Source organism: Ooceraea biroi, chromosome 9 (assembly GCF_003672135.1).
Source record: "Ooceraea biroi isolate clonal line C1 chromosome 9, Obir_v5.4, whole genome shotgun sequence".
Classification (NCBI taxonomy): Eukaryota; Metazoa; Arthropoda; class Insecta; order Hymenoptera; family Formicidae; genus Ooceraea; species Ooceraea biroi.
In genome coordinates this window covers 14,866,591-14,886,054 of record NC_039514.1, presented here as the reverse complement: position 1 = coordinate 14,886,054, position 19,464 = coordinate 14,866,591, and the positions used below count along the sequence as shown (strand labels likewise).

The 19,464-nt window shown below is 31.3% G+C and overlaps 4 protein-coding genes and 1 long non-coding RNA gene across 8 annotated transcripts; 4 read left to right on the top strand and 1 right to left on the bottom strand.

Moving 5' to 3' along the window:
- Positions 1 to 24: 24 nt before the first annotated feature.
- LOC113562629 lies at positions 25 to 2,151 on the top strand. The gene is made up of 2 exons (XM_026972596.1): positions 25 to 1,543; positions 1,698 to 2,151. Exon 1 carries the CDS (start codon positions 250 to 252, stop codon positions 1,309 to 1,311), a length of 1,062 nt encoding a protein of 353 aa, XP_026828397.1. The 5' UTR covers positions 25 to 249; the 3' UTR covers positions 1,312 to 1,543; positions 1,698 to 2,151.
- Positions 2,152 to 3,620: 1,469 nt separating this feature from the next.
- On the top strand, positions 3,621 to 6,577 carry LOC105276315 (odorant receptor Or1). 2 transcript variants are annotated; one of them, XM_026972585.1, is made up of 6 exons: positions 3,621 to 4,120; positions 4,311 to 4,709; positions 4,924 to 5,262; positions 5,764 to 5,965; positions 6,070 to 6,225; positions 6,353 to 6,445. In XM_026972585.1, exons 2-6 carry the CDS (start codon positions 4,339 to 4,341, stop codon positions 6,407 to 6,409), a joined length of 1,125 nt encoding a protein of 374 aa, XP_026828386.1. In that variant the 5' UTR covers positions 3,621 to 4,120; positions 4,311 to 4,338; the 3' UTR covers positions 6,410 to 6,445. The 2 variants fall into 2 exon arrangements, with proteins under 2 accessions (XP_026828386.1, XP_026828387.1); XM_026972586.1 differs by having other exon boundaries at positions 3,626 to 4,120; positions 4,326 to 4,709; positions 6,353 to 6,577.
- Positions 6,578 to 6,683: 106 nt separating this feature from the next.
- On the top strand, positions 6,684 to 19,299 carry LOC105276051. The gene is made up of 13 exons (XM_026972657.1): positions 6,684 to 8,603; positions 8,806 to 9,144; positions 9,632 to 9,833; positions 9,941 to 10,096; positions 10,224 to 10,274; positions 12,101 to 12,447; positions 13,619 to 13,673; positions 14,318 to 14,473; positions 16,313 to 16,695; positions 17,035 to 17,370; positions 18,446 to 18,647; positions 18,851 to 19,006; positions 19,078 to 19,299. The coding sequence occupies exons 1-13, from the start codon at positions 8,251 to 8,253 to the stop codon at positions 19,138 to 19,140; spliced, it is 2,799 nt and encodes a 932-aa protein (XP_026828458.1). The 5' UTR covers positions 6,684 to 8,250; the 3' UTR covers positions 19,141 to 19,299.
- LOC113562628 (odorant receptor 94a-like) lies at positions 11,218 to 14,859 on the top strand. Of its 3 annotated transcripts, XM_026972587.1 has the most exons (6): positions 11,218 to 11,818; positions 11,946 to 11,986; positions 12,064 to 12,447; positions 12,797 to 13,129; positions 13,619 to 13,820; positions 14,318 to 14,859. In XM_026972587.1, exons 3-6 carry the CDS (start codon positions 12,086 to 12,088, stop codon positions 14,543 to 14,545), a joined length of 1,125 nt encoding a protein of 374 aa, XP_026828388.1. In that variant the 5' UTR covers positions 11,218 to 11,818; positions 11,946 to 11,986; positions 12,064 to 12,085; the 3' UTR covers positions 14,546 to 14,859. The 3 variants fall into 3 exon arrangements, with proteins under 3 accessions (XP_026828388.1, XP_026828389.1, XP_026828390.1); XM_026972588.1 differs by lacking the exon at positions 11,946 to 11,986; XM_026972589.1 differs by lacking the exons at positions 11,218 to 11,818; positions 11,946 to 11,986 and having other exon boundaries at positions 12,086 to 12,447; positions 14,318 to 14,473; positions 14,553 to 14,859.
- Positions 11,979 to 12,307, bottom strand: LOC113562632. Its single transcript, XR_003407025.1, has 2 exons — positions 12,217 to 12,307; positions 11,979 to 12,157 (listed from the first exon to the last, which is right to left on the bottom strand). It is a non-coding gene; the product is annotated as an uncharacterized LOC113562632 (long non-coding RNA).
- Positions 19,300 to 19,464: the final 165 nt, after the last annotated feature.

Genomic DNA, 19,464 nt, shown 5'->3' with positions numbered 1-19,464 from the left:
AAAATTATGAGAAATATAATATTTCGCTAACGTGTTAAACATGTATTTATTTTATTAATATAAGAATGCAGAGATTAAAATCTTATTAATAACATATACAGGTGATTCAGACCATCCGTACAGCCCTTTTATTTCGAAAATAGAACATTTTAGAGAAAAATGTTTCAGACAAAAGTTGTATGGCTTCGAGGGGGACATAAGATGGTATCATTGGTTTGACCTTGAAGAGTTCTAATATATCTAATAGCTATGTCTTATTCAAATGAAGAAGCATATGATATGCTGCTACTTTTGGGGGAGTGTCGAGGTGTATTCGCTGCAGCAGCAAACTTGTGGCAAGAGCGTTTTCCTAATCGTACTCCTTACTCGCGCAACGTTTTTTTACGATTGGATAACCGAATCAGAACCGAAGGAGTCGTGCAGTCTCATCATAATAAAGGTCGACAGATTAGGCGTGCTGTTAGGGATGAAAGAGAAGCTGACATTCTTGCATCGGCAGAATTGAACCCTCATGATTCGTTGAGGCGCCGAGAAATAGATTCTGGCGTCAGTTATAGTAGTATCCAACAAATATTCAGTCAGCACAAGATTCACCCTTACCGAATGTCTCTTCATCAAGCTTTAAATGATGCTGATTTCCAAAGTCGGCTTACATTTTGTAATTGGATAAGAGAACAACCACGTACTTTCCACCAAAATATTTTATTTTCTGACGAATCGACATTCAAAAACGATGGTAATGTCAATACGTGGAACTGTCGTTATTGGTCGCACGATAATCCTCACTGGTTGAGAGAAATTGATCACCAGCATATTTGGAAAGTAAATGTTCGGTGCGGCATTATTGGAAATCAAGTCGTAGGTCCTGCTTTCTTTGATGAAAATTTAAACGGTGCCAGATATGCAGCTTTGATAGAGACACAACTTCCTGTGTTACTAGAAAATCTACCTCTGCAATTGCGCCAGGATATGTGGTTCCAACAAGATGGATGCCCGTCACATACATCCAGAGTTGTTCGTGCAGTGATAAATAATATGTTTCCCAATAAGTGGATAGGCAAATATGGTCCAATCGATTTTCCACCTCGATCACCGGACCTCACTGTCCAGGATTATTATTTATGGGGAAGGATAAAAGACATAGTATACTGTGATCGCCCAACTACAAGGAATGACATGATTAACAGAATAACAGAAGCAATTCAATCTTTAAGTAGCGTTGAAATTCTTCGAGCAACCAATTCTTTTCAAAACAGAGTAGACGTTTGCATTGAAAAGAATGGTGTTCACTTTGAACACTACCTTACTTGAATACAGACACACACACACACACACACACACACACACACACACACACACACACACGCACGCACGCACGCACGCACACACCCACGTGAGAGGCAAGGGGATTACTCACGTTAAACCAACACCCCAAAGGGAACAGAATTCTACTACGTCCACGTCGTTGTTCCTGGATAGCGCTAAAAGTAGGATGATCCGAATGTTTTTAAACATGCATAACTACAGAGATTTGAGTGAAAAGGTAATTTGATCTTAAAATAATACCTAAGGATTTACTTGACACCATGACATAACAACATACAACATATTTTGTACTTTATGTCAAAGTACTGCAAAGTACTGCTTTGGAGCCTCATAACTCGAAAAGTACTCAATGAAAAAATATTTTATTATAGTGTTTTGGAAAGCTCTCGAGATAAGCTACAAGAATATGTAATGAGAAATAGTAGGTTCTATTTAAGAAATTGAATATGACCTTCATGTGACCATCAAGTAACTCTTCAAGATCAAACCAATGATACCATCTTATGTCCCCCTCGAAGCCATACAACTTTTGTCTGAAACATTTTTCTCTAAAATGTTCTATTTCCGAAATAAAAGGGCTGTACGGGTGGTCTGAATCACCCTGTATATGTAAAATCCAAGTTTTGGAAGAAATTCGCGTTAGAACTTCGCCTAATAGTGTACATAAGATTGTGCTATTGTTGTTCCCACAACTGATGCGTTTTAACAGTTATTATTTTCCTGGTTTTTCACAAAAGTTGCACATTAGTGATGATAATATATGTCATTAAGTACGAAAACAACACATCAAATTCAAAACAGAATACATAACAACAAACTTTAGCATTTGAAAAGCAAAGTAAAAAGCACGAGAAAGTCCATGTCTGCTAATGAAACAAGACTTCCGAAGAAAGATCGTACTCGCCAAACGTGTTTGTTATAGGGCCGAATACTTTGTGTAACTTCAAGATAGACGGCAATGTCTCGCGTCAAGTGTAAGGGCCCAGACACAATGAGACACAATGAGAGAAATAAGAACTGAAATATATTACTTTTCTATGTAATATTAATACTTGTACTGATTAGAACTGTTTTTGTTCTGATTTTTGTTTCTTTTATAACTATTTCAATATATATACAGGATGTCCCGCGTAAAGTATCCAATCACTTTCTTGCAGATCTCGTTAAACTGAACTAAGAAGTCCTATATCATTTTGCAATTAACCACGTAAAATTTTGAGATATTAAGAAAAGAAGATTCGCGAATCAGTACGCGCGTTAGCGCGACTCGTGCAGCGAGGTCGTCGGTAAGAGGGCCGCGCGCTCATGGTTGGTTACGGCGCAGTGGTGCAACGGTGCCAGAAAGCTTTGTAGCATGCGGTGGAGATGGAGTGGTGGAAGAAATCTCGCGAATCGTCGCACGCTTTCTGGCATCACTGATTGTGACTATAGAGGGTGAGGGCCTCAAGCGTGCGACGATTCGCGAGATTTCTTTTCAACTTCGAGAAGAAAATTTCATTTGTATTAGGTTGTAAGAAAAGTTGGTTGCGTTTTCTACTAGATAGTATTATAAAACGCTGAAACATTGTAACATGTGGCTTACCCATTTGATATGTGTATATTTTCTGAATAATGACATTGTAGCACGTCTTTTAAGTACAAGCACAATCAAATCGATTCAGTTTTGTTCGTCGTATATCTATTTGAAAATTGAAGAAAGGTGCATTATCGACATCTTATGTTATTTTACTTTCGTAAAAGTAAAAACATATTACAAGCAACCAAAAAGATACGTGGCGTTTATGAAGATGCAATGCAATAGCTGTGAGTACTGTTCGCAAGTTGTTCACTTGATTAAAAAATGGTGATTTTAATCTCAAAGATCAAGAACGCTCAGCCAAAACAATAAAACATGAGACGTTCTGGAAGGACGGAATCGTGAAACTAAAATGACAAATGGTAGGAATAGAAAGGAACGGTGCATATGTGGTTGAAGAAATATTTATACACATTCATATATAATAAATCTTGGAATTTCAGTAAAAAAACGCTACGAACTTCTATTAGAATCCAATAGTATCGAATTAGACAGACAGTATCGTAATTCAAACATATTTGAATGTATGTATGCAAATTGTAAACTATAAGTCTGTTTTACAGGAGAGTCTATAGCAGGCAAACCTATAGCTACTGATATCGATAAATATTTCTTACTAAATTTTACTTACATAGAAAATTGATACATATAATTTATGACGATAGCAAATCTAACGACTATGGTCTCTTGCATTTCGTCCGGTCTTCATTTGAAACGTATTATCCATTTGAATGTATCATTACATACCGTAAACGTATTATCCATTTGAATGTGTCATTATATTATATTATATTACATATAGTATTATCCTTTTGAATGTATCATTATATTACATACCGGTTGCCTCTTTCTTTATAAAATGTGCATTGGACAACAATTACGTATGCTGTAGTACGAAAATATGAAAAAACGATGCTGCAAGTCTCTTATTACGATAATTATATAGCTGTCGAACCCCAATGAAGAGAAAACTGGATGAACGTTATCGTCAGAAAATCATATTGTGTGATTATAGACAGACTATAGATACTTCGTGAAACTGATTTAGGGTGCTACTGACAATAGAACATCAAAAGTGATAGTGTTTCACAATGATTTACGTGCGATAGAATAACAAACTTTTTTATTTCTTTAATTATAACTTGTATTCTAACTTAACATTGTACTTATTGTACTTACGCGTTAAATTTATGTTCCATACATCTGCAGTGTTTAAAAGTACGTTAGATTTGTAATATACATTAATATAAATGAGATATAATAAAATATGCATTAATTATAATAAGAATATAGTATACTGAGTGTACTATGCATTGTGTGAGAATAACGCATCGATTTTTATACATTTTGTAACATTATACCGTTATCAAAGAGAATTTTTATACCTAATAATATAACGTTATCAAAGTTTCTTTTCTAAAAGGTCGAGATTAGAGATGGAAAAAGCAAAGATTATGGAATTTACGTTCAAAGTTCTTTCGGTTGTGGGAGTTTGGCCGCCAGATTCTTGGACATCGTCTTTTAAACGCGCCATGTATAACGTTTACTCGGCTTTCATAACTTTGATGATATTCACTTTACTGATACCTCAGCTTTTGGATATTATTCTGAACGTCAAAACTACTGAAGATTTCGCGGATATTTTCTACATGCTGCTCGCCGTGGCTATGTCCTGCTTCAAAATGACCAACCTTTTGATAAATCGTAAGAATATAAAAATGTTAAAGAATATCCTCTCTGAAAGACCATTTATCCCAGTGGAAGCTGACGAGATGGAAATTCGACGTAAATATGACAAAAGTATACAGTAAGTACCAAAAAACTACCCTTTACAAATTTTGGAGGCGTTATTTGACACTCATTTTAATACTACACATGTTTATGGAAATGTTTGATGAATGAATCAAGGGGAATTATTATTTAAAATATGCGAATATCGAAATTCTTGCAATAAAAAAACTGTATTGAAGACAGTATCATGCAGAAAAATGTCCGTAAGAAACCATGCAGTCATTTTGCAGCCAGAAGACTTTTTGGTATACGGTTCTGGCAGAAGTGACATTAATGTGGACTGCACTGGCATCGTTTCTCACCGATTTTCGAAGCGGTAACTTGACTTTTCGAGAATGGACACCCTATAATTATTCCGAGACAATGTTCTGCGTCATATACGTTCGTCAACTAATAAGCACATCAATGGGCGCTATGGTGAATATAGCCTGTGACAGTATGATTTGTGGCTTTATCTTGCACGTGTGCTGTCAATTTGAGATACTGGAGTGCCGTTTAAAAAAAGTCGCTCTCGATCAAAAGAATCTGCGAATGGGTGATTGTGTACATCAACATGACTGCATATTTAAGTTAGTTTCTTTATTAGCAGAATCTTGCAAACTGTAGATATTGAAGAAGAAATCTTACATATATTCAAAATTATTTATACATTCATCTTTTTAAATAACTTTACGTATGAACGTAGATCATCTTATTATACAATAATAATTAATTCTTTCGCTATGAGAGCATCGATTGAATAGCGAGTATAGAGACAATACATAAAAAACAATAAAATAAAAGGTTATTAAGACAAAAACATAGATCGTCAGCATTTGAGTAATATTGTAGAATTACATTCTTTATTTACTTACTAATTTTTGGAGTATATTAAATTATTTTCATTGTAGTAAAGATATGACATCCAAGCACAAAATAAAATGAAATTTACATAAGAACAATGATTATTATTTAAACTTAAATTTAGTTTACGGACTATTTCACTGATGAGTGTAGTCAACATTAGAAGCGAAAGGGTTAAATGAAGATTCACATAAACGTTTTCTCATAAGCATGTTTTTCTTCCGCAGATTTGCATTTATGATAAACGAACACTTCAAGCCGATTATTACCATTCAGTTTATAGTGAGTATGCTAGTGGTATGCTCTAATTTATATCAATTAGCAAAGGTAACGTTGAACGCAGAATCTTTGACTTTGATGTTATACACGACATCCATGCTAACACAGATTCTCATTTACTGCTGGTTTGGAAACGAAGTTAAGATAAAGGTAATGAAATTATTATATTTAATCAAAGCAGAAAAACAGTTGTTCATTTTCTATTCTGTAGAAATTTGATGTAATGGTTTACTCACGTGTCTCCTTATTTGCAGAGTGTTCAACTCGCTGCAAATATCTTCGAAATAGAATGGCTCAAACTGGATAGAAGCTCTAAAAAGGATTTGTTGATAATTATGAATCGTTCGTTAGTACCCATTGAATTTTCAAGTGCATACATTATAACGATGAACGTTGATTCCTTCGTAAGCGTAAGTACAAGTTTTTATTACTGTAACAGCTAATAAATAATAATATTTATTTTACTTATTTTAATTATTTTAATTACAAGTAGAAGATTAGAAAATAAATTTCGAGATATTTATATTTTTGTTACAGTTACTTAAGACATCATATTCAGCTTATACTCTACTAAAGCAAATGGAAATGGAATAATTCAAGCAAAATAGAAGTATGAAAATTATTGTATAACTCGTATATAGTCATATTGTTTTCCATTCATATTAGGTATAGTTGTTGATTAATGTTAATTATCGTAAGTCTTTTATCCCTGTTCTATTATTATACTTATCATAAGTAAATGAATAAATAAGAATTAATTAGAATACGCTTTCTTCCTTTATTAGATAAAGTAATGCAACTCTTCATTTGAATCTCATGTAACCATCTTGATTATTTAATAATAAATTACGGGAAGAGGAATGTAGTTAAAAAATTACGAGAAATATAATATTTCGCTAACTTGTTAAGCAGTTATTTATTTATTTCATTAAAACGCAAGTATAGAGATTAAAATCGTAGTAATAACATATATATGATATATATAAAATGTAATTTGTTCTCTTGATTCTAATAGAAAAGAATAATAAGTTACAATTCGCATACATACATTTACATATTTTTGGATTACGATACTGACTGTCTAATTTGATATATACTATTGAATTGTAATAAAAGTCATTTTTTTACTGAAATTCTAAGACAATTATTTTATATGTGTGTGTATAAATAATTATTCAACACATGTGCACCATTCCCTTCCATTTCTACCATTTGCCATTTTAGTTTTATGATTGCGTCCTTCCAGAACTTCTCATGTTTTATTTTTTTGCGTTCTTGATCTTTGAGATTAAAATCACCATTTTTGAATCAAGAGAACCACTTGCGAACAGTACTTATAGCTATTGCATTGCATCTTCATAAACGCCACATATTTTGTTGGTTGCTTGTAATGCAGTTTTACTTTTCCGATAGAAAAATAATATAATATGACGATAATTCATCTTATTTTCTTCAATTTTTAAATAGATATACGACGAACAAAACTGAATCGATTTGAATGTGCTTGTACTTAAGAGACGCGTTATAATGACATTATTCAGAAAATATATACATATCAAATGGTTAAGCCATATGTTACAAAGTGTCACGTGTTTGATAGTGCTACCTATTAGAAAACGCAACAAACTTACAATCCAATACAAATGAAATTTACTACTCGAAGTTGAAAAGAAATCTATAGCAAGCAAAGCTATAGCTACAGACATCAATAAATATTTATTAACCAAGTATTACTTACACAGACAATTTATACATATAATTTATGACGATGCCATATCTAACAACTATGGTTTCTTGCATTTCGTCCAGTCTGCATTTGAAACGTATCATTATTCATTTGAATGTATCATTATATTACATACCGGTTGCCTCATAAAAGTTGCATTGGAAAACAATTGCATATGCTATAGCACGAAAATATGAAAAAACGATACTGCAAGTTTCTTATTACGATAATTATATAGCTATCGAACCCACGAAGGGAAAACAGGATGAATGTTGTCGTCGAAACGCCACATTGTATGACTATAGATACTTCGTGGGACTGGTTTAGGGTGCTACTGACAATAGAACAGCAAGAGTTATGGTATTTCATGATTTACATGCGATAGAAATATAAACTTTTTTATTTCTTTAACTACGGTTTGTATTGTAACTTATTGTACTTATTGTACTTAAATCTATGTTCCATGTATCTGCAGTGTAAAAGTACGTTCGATTTATACTATAAATGATATATAAATGATATAATAAAATATGCATTAATTATACTAAGAATCTAATATAATACATAGTGGGTGTAATATATATTTTGTGAGAATGGTTTAACGCATCAATTTTTATACTTAATAACATAGCGTTATCAGAAAGTTTTTTTTCTAGAAGGTCGAAAATGACATTTGAGACGCAATAAAAAAACGCAATAAACAAAGATTATGGAATTTACATTAAAAGTTCTTACGGTCGTGGGATGTTGGCCGCCAGATTCTTGGACATCTTCGTCTAAACGTGCCATGTATAATGTTTACACGGCTTTCATAACTTTGCTGTTGTTCACCTTTATGATACCTCAGCTTCTGGATATTATTCTGAACGTCAACAGTACTGAGGATTTCGCAGACACTTTCTACATCCTGCTCGCCATAATTATTTCCTGCTGCAAAATGACCGGCCTTTTGATAAATCGCAAGAATATAGAAATGTTAACGAATATCCTCTCTCAAAAACCATTTATCCCACTGGAAGCTGACGAGATGGAAATTCGACGTAAATGTGAGAAAAGTATACAGTAAGTACCAAAAAACTACAAAGTTTGGAGGCGTTATTTGACAGTTATTTTAATAGTACTTTGGAAATGTTTGATGAATAAATCAAGAGAAGTTATTACTTAAAATATGCGAATATTAAAATTCTGTTTGGCAATACAAAAACTGTGTTAAAGACGGTACCATGCAGAAAAATGTACGTAAGAAACTGCAGTCATTTTGCAGCAACAAGACTTTTTGGTATATGGCTCTGGTGGAGGTGACATTAGGGTGCTTTGCAATGACATCGTTACTCACCGATTTTCGAAAGGGCAACCTGACTTATCGGGAATGGACACCTTATAATTATTCCGAGACAGTATTCTACGTCATATACATTCGGCAACTAATAAGTGCGACAATGGGCTCTCTGGTGAATGTAGCCTGCGACAGTCTGATCTGTGGGTTTGTCTTGCACATATGCTGTCAAATTGAGATACTGGAGTGCCGGTTAAGAAAAATCGCACTCGATCAAAAGAATCTGCGAATTGGTGAATGTGTACGTCAACACGACTGTATATTTAAGTTAGTTTCTTTAATAGAAGAATCTTGCAAACTATATATATAGATATATAGGAAGTCTTAAAAATGTTCAAAATTATTTATATGTTTATCTTTGTAAATAACTTTACGTCATTTTATTATAACAGTAATAATTTATTCTTTCGCTATGACAGCATCGGCTGAATAGCGATTAGAGAGACAATACATAAAAGTAAAAAATAAAAGATTATAGAGACAGAAACATAGATCGTCAGCATCTGAATAATATTATAGAATTATATTCTTTATTTATTTACTAATTTTGAAGTATATTAAATTATTTCCATTATATTAAAGATATGACGTCCAAGTACAAAATAAATTGGAATTTACATAAGAACAATGATTATTTAAACTTATATTTAGTTTACGGACCATTTCACGGATGACTGTAGTCAACATTATAAGCGAAAGGGTTAAATAAAGATTCACACAAACGTTTTCTCATAAGCATGTTTTTCTTCCGCAGATTTGCATTTATGATAAACGAACACTTCAAGCCGATTATTGCCATTCAGTTTATAGTGAGTATGCTAGTGGTGTGCTCTAATTTATATCAGTTAGCAAAGATAACGTTGAACACAGAGTCTTTTCCTCTGATATTATACACGGTCGCCATGCTAACACAGATTCTCATTTATTGCTGGTTTGGAAACGAAGTTAAGATAAAGGTAATGCAATTATTATAGTTAATCGAATTAGAGAAAAATTTGTCCTTTTTCTATTCTGTAGAAATTTGATGTAATGTTTTACTCACGTGTCTCTTTCTTATTTTCAGAGCGTTCAACTCGCTGCAAATATCTTCGAAATAGAATGGCTCAAACTGGATAGAAGCTCAAGAAGAGATTTGTTGATAATTATGAGTCGCTCATTGATACCTATTGAATTTTCGAGTGCATACGTTATCACGATGAACGTTGATTCCTTCGTAAGCGTTAGTATGAGTTTTTATTACTGTTATATATGATAAATAATAATATTTATTTTAAACATTGTAATTATTTTAATTACAACTAGAAGATTAGAAAATCAAGTTTGAGATATCCATATTTTTGTTACAGTTACTTAAGACATCATATTCAGCTTATAACCTACTGCAGCAAATGGAAATGGCATAATTCAAGCAAAATAGTAGTATAAAAATTATCGTATAACTATCATAGATAGTCATATTGTTTTCCATTGATATTAGGTATAGTTGTTGATTAATGTTAATTATCGTAAGTCTTGTATCGCTGTTCTATTATTATGCTTACCATAAGCAATTGAATAAATAAGCATTAATTAGAACACACATTTGTTTCCTTCTTCATTAAATAAAGTGATGCAACTCTTAATTAGAATCTCATGTAAACATCTTGATTATTTAATAATAAATTGTAGGAAGTGGAATATAGTTAAAAAATTACAAGAAGCATAATATTTCATTAACTTGTTAAACATTTATTTCATTAATACGAAAACGTAGAGATTAAAATCCTTTTATATTTATAATATATAATATATGTACAATCCAATTTTTGAAAGAAATTCGCGTTAGAACCTCGCCTAATATTATACATAAGATGTTGCTATTTTTGTTCACGCAATGGATGCGTTTTAATAGCTCTTATACTTTCCTGTTTTTCCACATAAGTTATTGATCATGTCATCAGTAAGTACGAAAACAACACGTCAAATTTAAAAAACAATACATAATAACAAACGTTCACAAATAAAAAGCAAAGTAAAAAGCACGAGAAAGTCCATGTCCGCTGATAAAATAAGACGTCTGAAGAAAGATCGTCAAACGTGTTTGATATAGGACCGAATCCTTTGCGTATCTAATATCTACACGTATATTCCGCTTTATACTTACAACTAATAAACGTTTATTAGAAACATTTCAAATTTAAATTAATTATTCTATTATTCACGTTAAATAAAGAAGGAACAAGACAAATAAATATATGTAAATTTAAACGTGATTTGTTTGTTCTGTTTATAGATAAAAGATTTCGTACAATGTAATACTTCGTTTAGATTAGCGACTAGATATACATTATTGCAACTTACCATGCTTTACCTATGTAGTTATATTTAATGAGATTTTGAAACTGCTTGTATCCTGCCAGAGTTACGAATACGTCGATATGAACAGAATTAACAATGTCATAACAGTTGGATGTGAGACGGAGCTGAGGACAACAACGAATTCTATATTTCCTATACAAGTATGAATTATAACTGCATTAAAATTTTATAACGATATACCATAATTCATAGTCTGTCAGCAGTCAGAGACTTTGGTATATCCATACTTAACTGCAATGTGTACTGCTTTTTTTCATTTCGTTCCACATATAACACGATATTATATTCATTGTCATATAAAATTCGCAAAACAGGAAAAAGAACGGAATCGTCCATATAATTTCATGAAATTATTATTAGCCATCGGAATTATTGCAAGCAACTCGATATTGCTGTAATTATATAGCAGTCGAATACGAAGAGGAAAGCTAGGCAGGGAACATTGCGTGTGTAGTTGTATCATATGGCTATAGACATTGTAAAGTTTGTCGGAGTTTTATAAAATTGTTAAAAATATCAGCGTACACAAGCTCGACATTTTTTAAACAATTAAATTTGTTCTGATTTAATTCCAGTTATATGTGTGAGTAATTCCAGATTTATGTAATGATGAAAAGTGCGATGAAAAGTTTAATAAAATAACTTTTTAAATATTAAATTTATTTACATATACTACGAATTTTAATAATTTATTTTTAAAACTTTGTCAGGACTATACCACGGATTATAAAATTATATTTTGCAAATAAACGTAAAATTATATTTTACTAAAATATGTAACATAGTATTGAAAATATAGTTTACATTTGGTATTTTGTGATATTAAAGACTAAACAAGAAAGTTTGAAAAATGCGAGCCATGCAGTTTCCATTAAAAATCCTTATGGTGGCGGGATGTTGGCCGCCAGTTTCCTGGTCCTCACTGTGCAAGCGAACAGTATATAATGGATATACGATTTTCGTAACTTTAATGTTGGTCACCTTCATGTTTCCGCAAATCATGGACATCATTTTGAATGTCGACAATGCTGATGATTTTACGGAAACTTTTTATGTTATGTTGGCCACTGTTATCGCTTCGTGCAAGATGTTTAGCTTGTTGCTAAATCGCAAGAACATCAAGATATTAACCGACACATTGGCCGAGAAACCATTTAGACCACTGGAACCAGATGAAATAGAAATACGACAGAAAGTTGAAGACACAATACGGTAAGAAATTTGAACATTTATGTGATAACATTGGAAGAAATATTGCATTTATATATTTGTGTATGTATTTACATATTTATATAGTTTTTGAAGAAAATATCAATATGTCTTTTTTCAACTTTTTATAATAAGTAGTAAAGTTTACTTAATTGATAAATTTACCAAATATAATATACAAGGATTTTCATAAAAAAACAATAAGGAATTAATTAAATAAACGTATTCTCTGTCATCTTGACCAAAAGAACTGTTCCACCTTCCATTCTCTCTTCCATCTTAAATTAAATAAAGACAAAAATATTGATTAAAATTCTCACAAAATAGTTTAGCATCTATAGTTGTTTTATAGGACTAATAGTATATGGTATATATTTTTGGTTGAAATAACATGTGCGTGCATAAATCTGACATCCTTGCTCACGAAATTCCGGAGAGGAGATTTAACGTATAGAGAGTGGACACCGTATGAATATTCCAGTGTAATGTATTATATTACGTATTTTCGCCAATTAATAAGTTTGTCAACTGCAGCTATCGTGAACGTCGCTTGTGACTGCATAATTTGCGGATTGTTGGTACACATTTGCTGCGAGATCGACATTTTGAAATATCGGCTAAGGAAATCCTTGCGTAACCGAACCGATTTCAGGGAATGTGTACGTCAGCACGACAGTATCTATAAGTTAGTTTTTGTACGAAAAATTCTGCACATAACTTTTTTAAATTTAATACATATTAACTATTGATAATTGCAATTGTTTTATTATATCGATTAATCCACTATTATTTATATATTTAAATATATTTAGAAGACAATCACGTTAAAATCTAAAGTTATAGTCATTTTGCATGGAATTATAATAAAATAGTACGAAATAGTGTTACAGGTATACACTATACAGCAATATACATATACAGCAATGCATCTAATCAATCTTCTAAATTAATAAATCAATTATAATACTTTTATAATTAAAAATTCATATTTAAATACGTTTTGATTAATTATATGTTTACGTGACAAATTTTATTGTAGTTATTGATATTGAAAAATTATTTTATTATTGACTGTATGTATAATCGATATAATATATAATCTTATTATATTATATTATATAAGTAATAATATAATACTTTTGCAAACAAGTCAATAACATTTTAATTTTTGTAGGTTCGCATATACGATCAATGAAAACTTCAGGATTATACTCGCTATTCAGTTTGCAGTGAGTACGCTGGTAGTATGTTCCAATATGTATCAAATTGCAAGAACATCGTTGAGCGCAGAATATATCCCACTAATGTTATATACATCCTGTATGTTTACACAAATTCTGATCTACTGCTGGTACGGTAACGAAGTGAAATTAAAGGTATCAATTAAGTGCATAATTATGCACATATTGTGAATCATCAATAATGTAATGATGCAAAATTCCAAGATTAGTAATCTAAGAGAACGAAATAGTTTTTAACATACGTTAGGTCTGCAAATTAATTTGGTGCTATTCAAAAAATTGAGTCTCTATTATAAAAAAATTATAAAATTATAAATGTTAATTTTCAAAATATTCGTCATCTTTTTCTAATTTGTCTCCATCTATCGGACAGCTAATGAATTCTCTTTCGAAAAAAAGAAAGTAAATAAAGACTCAATTTCTTCAAAAAGGAAGTACCGAATTAATTTACGGATCTAATACATTGCATTATTTATTGCTGAAAAATTATATTATATAGTTTAAATATTATTCAATGTTATGTAATAAGATTTTGTAATAACATTATGTAATAACATTGAATAATATTTACACATAATTTACAGCTATAATAAAAAATATTAGACTTATTCATATTCTAATTTTCATTACAGAGCGTTCAACTTGCTAATGAAATTTTTGAGATGGACTGGATAACAGTGGATAAAGAAGTGAAAGAGGGTCTTATGATGATAATGAATCGCTCTCTGGTGCCTATCGAATTTTCTAGTGCACATATTTTTACAGTAAATTTAGATTCTTTCGTCAAGGTTGGAAATAAATTTACTCTTACGGCAGTAAACTACTATATAAATATACTTCAGAAATGTAAGAATGGATGATTTTCAGATACTTAAGGCATCATATTCGGCATATAGCATACTTCAACAAATGAAGTAAATAAAAAGGAAGGAAGTAAAAAGTAGTAATACTGTTAAAGGATGAAAAAATAGGAATATTTAAAATGTGGACATGCAGTGCAAAGAGAATGTTAAAGGACAAAAGTGTTAAAGATATCTGATAATAATAATAATAATAATAATAATTTTCTGCGCAATTGCATATCATATAAATAGAGGGAATATTATTATAATAAATTATGGAAAATGTAATTAATGTAATAAATATCGAAATGCAGTCTAAAGGATATTATTTAGATGATTGTTTTTCATTTTCTCTGCCAAAACATTTTATTTTTTATGCTCTGTTGTTTTTGTCTTCCAGAATATTTTTATTCCAGAAAACTAAATTGACTATTGTTTTCTTTTCTTCAGCAAAGAAATTTGTTCCTTTTGTTGTTCATTTATAAAGAAAACAACATTTATATTTATATGATAAAAATAAATAAGCAATATAACAATAACAATAATATATCAATAAATCTAATAAATGTACTCACTTTGACGAAACGTCAGCGGCACTTGAATACTGCAATGAATAAAACGCGCGTCGTATACTCTTGTTTGCCATCCACATTAAGTGATCTGAAAGGTGCCAATACCCAGTGAGAAATGACTCGTCGATCGACGTCGAAACCGTCAAATCGACGTCGGTTCGATATTATTTCAACGTCGATCGACAAGTCATTTTTCACTGGGTAGCCACTTATTGCACGAGAACGAGCACTGTTATTGGTCATCACGCGTTTAAGTAACAGATGTTAGTGAGTTCTGAATATGGGCCGACGTATTACTGCAACGTACTACGCTTGCTTTACATGTATATATGTATATTTAATCAGTTCCTGAAACCGCGCTTGTGTGTGTATCCTGCCGGTCAATACGAGCACACACATACTCAACAGCGTTAACGATGACAGTTGCACGTAGGGTGGAACATGGGGCAATAACAAATTCTACATTTGCTATACAAGTATGGACTATAACTGCATTAAGATTGCATGTCGAAAGATATAATTCATGCTTCATTAACAATCGAATCGTCTATTTTACTCATAGACTATTGCATTATTGCCTCTTTTTATTAAAATGTAACATGTATATAACAATGTAACATGATATACGATAATGAATATAACATTGTATTCATTATTATAAAGTATCTTCAAGAGAAGAGAGAGAAAAGAATGGACACGTCCATTTATGTAATGGATACGTCTAACGTAATTTCATGAAATTATTATTAGCGATTGAAATTATTGCAAGTAGTTCGATATTGCCATAATTATATGGCAGTCGAATGCGAAGAGGAAAGCCACGCGAGCAACATATGTGCGGAAAGTCATGTCACATGGCTATAAACTTTGCCAAGTTTGTCGGAGTTTCGTAAAATCATTAAGAAATATCGGCGTGCAAAATCATCAGGATTAGCTCAACAGTTTTTATACAGTTGCTAAACTTGTTCTTCGATACAATCCCAATTACATATGTGAGTAACTTCATGTTATGTAATGGACAAAACTGCACTTTTGAATAACTTTTTAAGTAACACCTTTATTTGGATATTGTATTAAGAATTTCAACAAATTATTTTTTAAAGCTTCTCCGGATTACACTGTATAATTACATTTTGCAAGAATTATTTTATATGTAATATAACACGCGCATTGTAGGTATCTTTTTACATTTGGTATTTTAAACTATTAAAAGTCGAATAACGAATTTCGAAAAATGCGGGTCATGCAATTTCCATTGAAAGTTCTTACGGTGGCGGGATGCTGGCCACCAATTTCCTGGTCCCCATTGTGCAAGCGAACAGTGTATAATGCATACACGATTTTCGTAACATTATTGTTGTTCACCTTCATGGTACCGCAACTTCTGGACATCATTTTGAATGTCGATAATCCTGAGGATTTTACCGCAACTTTTTATGTTATGTTGGCCATGGTTATCGCTTGCTGCAAGATGCTCAGTTTGTTGCATAATCGTAAGAACATCGCAAAATTAACCGATACTTTGGCCGAGGAACCATTTAGACCATTAGAACCAGATGAAATTGAAATTCGGCAGCAATTTGATAACATGATACAGTAAGAAGTTTGAACATTTGTATGTTGGAGGAAATATTGCTCTTATATGTATATGTGTATATATCTGTACCTATATCATGCTTTCTGGGAAAAATATCAATTTTTTAAAATTATTTTATTATATAATAGGTAACATTGTTTACTTAACGGATAGATTTGGTAAATATGAAATGCAATGGTTTTAGTAAAAAAATAATTATATAGATAATATATCCTCTAAATATAAATATATCGTTTTAAGAGAAAAAAATGCATTCTCTCTTTTTTAAAAATAAAACAAAAAGAAAATGCAAAGCAAACTTATCACGAATCAGTTGAGTATCTATAATCGTTTTGCAGAACTAATGCCAAAGTGTACACAGTTATGATCGAAACAACGTGTGCGTGCATGAATCTGACAACCTTGTTCATAAACTTCCGAAGAGGAGATTTAGCATACAGAGAGTGGCTGCCATATGAGTATTCGTCCGGTATAATATATTATTTTACGTACTTTCGCCAATTGGTCAGCTTGACAGCTGCATCCATCGTGAATGTCGCCTGTGACTGTATGATCTGCGGATTGTTCCTGCACATTTGCTGCCAGATTGACATTTTGAAATGTCGGCTAAGAAAATGCTTACGCAACCGAAACGATTTGAGTGAATGTGTATGTCAGCACGAGAGTATCTATAAGTTAGTTTTTGTATGAAATTTTGTGAATTAATATGTCTTTTAAAACGTACCAATAAACCGTAATCGTCTTCTTACTTACAGTTAAACTAATTCACTATTGTTTAACAATAGCATAAAACGGTTCCTAAAGCCGTTATAGAGGAAAGACGCCGAAACTGACATAAACCTCTTAAAACATACCCCTATTTCTCCGAAAGTAAATGTTACTTTATCAAAACTAATATAAACGCGATCTATTTAGTTAATTAACGTATTAAGAACTTATAATTTATATATTTCTTGTTTGTTTATATGCTAAATGAGCTTATATCGAGTTCTTGAAGTTCAAAAGATTTTTTTTTTATAAGTTTTCTATAAGTTTTTTGACGAATTACGTAGTTTAAACAACGGCAGTCATACAGCTGTTTTTATAATATCAAGTTCTTCTATATGCTTGTAACTTTCTAAAAATATTTAATTTAATTTTTATCTTTATTACAGATTTCAAAGATTTAGAATTTAAATTTCAGAATTTACCGTAAACCGACATACTCTATCGGTGTTGATTGGCGCAACTTTACTCAATAATTACTGCTTTATTAAGCATTATAGAAAAAAATGGTTCAGGACTTTTCGACTCGAGTTTTCATCAGAACACTATGTACTTAGTGGGCGCTTTTTAAGTTACACCCTGTATATAAGTATGTGTACGCAAATATTTATTTCGAGCTTTAAGTTAAAAGATAAGAACCTCCAAAAACAAAATGGTATGTCGGTTTTGGCATCTCTTCTCTACTAATCTAAAATTATGGTTGTGTAAAATTAAAACGTATTACAAGTACGATTACGATACGAAGTATTGGTATATACAGCAATGCTTGCAATTAATATAATACAAAAATAATATATTTAGTGTAATATTTGTATAATTAATTATATGCGCTTTGATTGATTGTATGCTTATATGCCAAATATTAGTTATTAATTATACATACAAATTGTTTAATTGTGTGTATTAATTATATATGTTATTATAAATAATAATAATATTTCTAGAAATAAACCAACATGTGACAATAACATGTTTCTTTTGTAGATTCGCATATATGATAAATGAAAAATTCAGGGTTATAATCGCCGTTCAGTTTGCAGTGAGTACGCTAGTATTATGTTCCAGTATGTTCCAACTAGCAAGAATGTCGATGAACGCGGAAGTTGTCCCATTATTATTATACACAATCTGTATGTGTTTACAAATTCTAATCTATTGCTGGTACGGTAACGAAGTGAAATTAAAGGTATTAATTATATGTATAATTAAATATCGTCACAATGTCAGACTTAATAATCAAAGAAGAAAAGATAATTATTAGCACATACGTGACATTTTGTTAAAAAGGATTATATTATGTACACTAACGTAACTAGATCATTTAACTGTTATTTATATTTCTAATAAAAAATATATGTCTTATTAATGCTCTGACAATTTTCATTACAGAGTATTCAACTTGCTGATGATATCTTTGAGATGGACTGGATAGCATCGGATAAGGGAACTAAGGAGAATCTTATAATGATAATGAATCGCTCTCTGGTGCCTATCGATATTTCTACTGCACATATTCTTACAGTGAATTTAGATTCTTTCGTTAAGGTTGGAAAATAAATTTACTCTTACAGCAGTAAACTATTATGTTCAGAAATGTAAGAACGGATGCTTTTCAGTTACTTAAGGCATCATATTCGGCATATAGCATACTTCAACAAATGGAAGGAAATAAAAAGTAGTAATACTATTAAAGGAAGAAACAATAGGAATATTTAAAATTTGGACATGCAGTATCAAAGAGAATGTTGGACAATGGTGTTAAAGATAATAATTTTCTGCGCAATTGCATATCATATAAATAAAGAGAGTAGTATTAGTCTCGTACATATTGTACTGTATCTTTAGCTATATATTTTTATAATAGTATTGCTCTATTTAAAAACTAAAGTAAATAAAACTTGCAACATCTTCAAACTTTCAATCAGGATGAATAAAGAAATAAAATATATTTTTAATGTGACGACATCTAAACAAAATATAAGTATATTTCTTTAGAAATATAC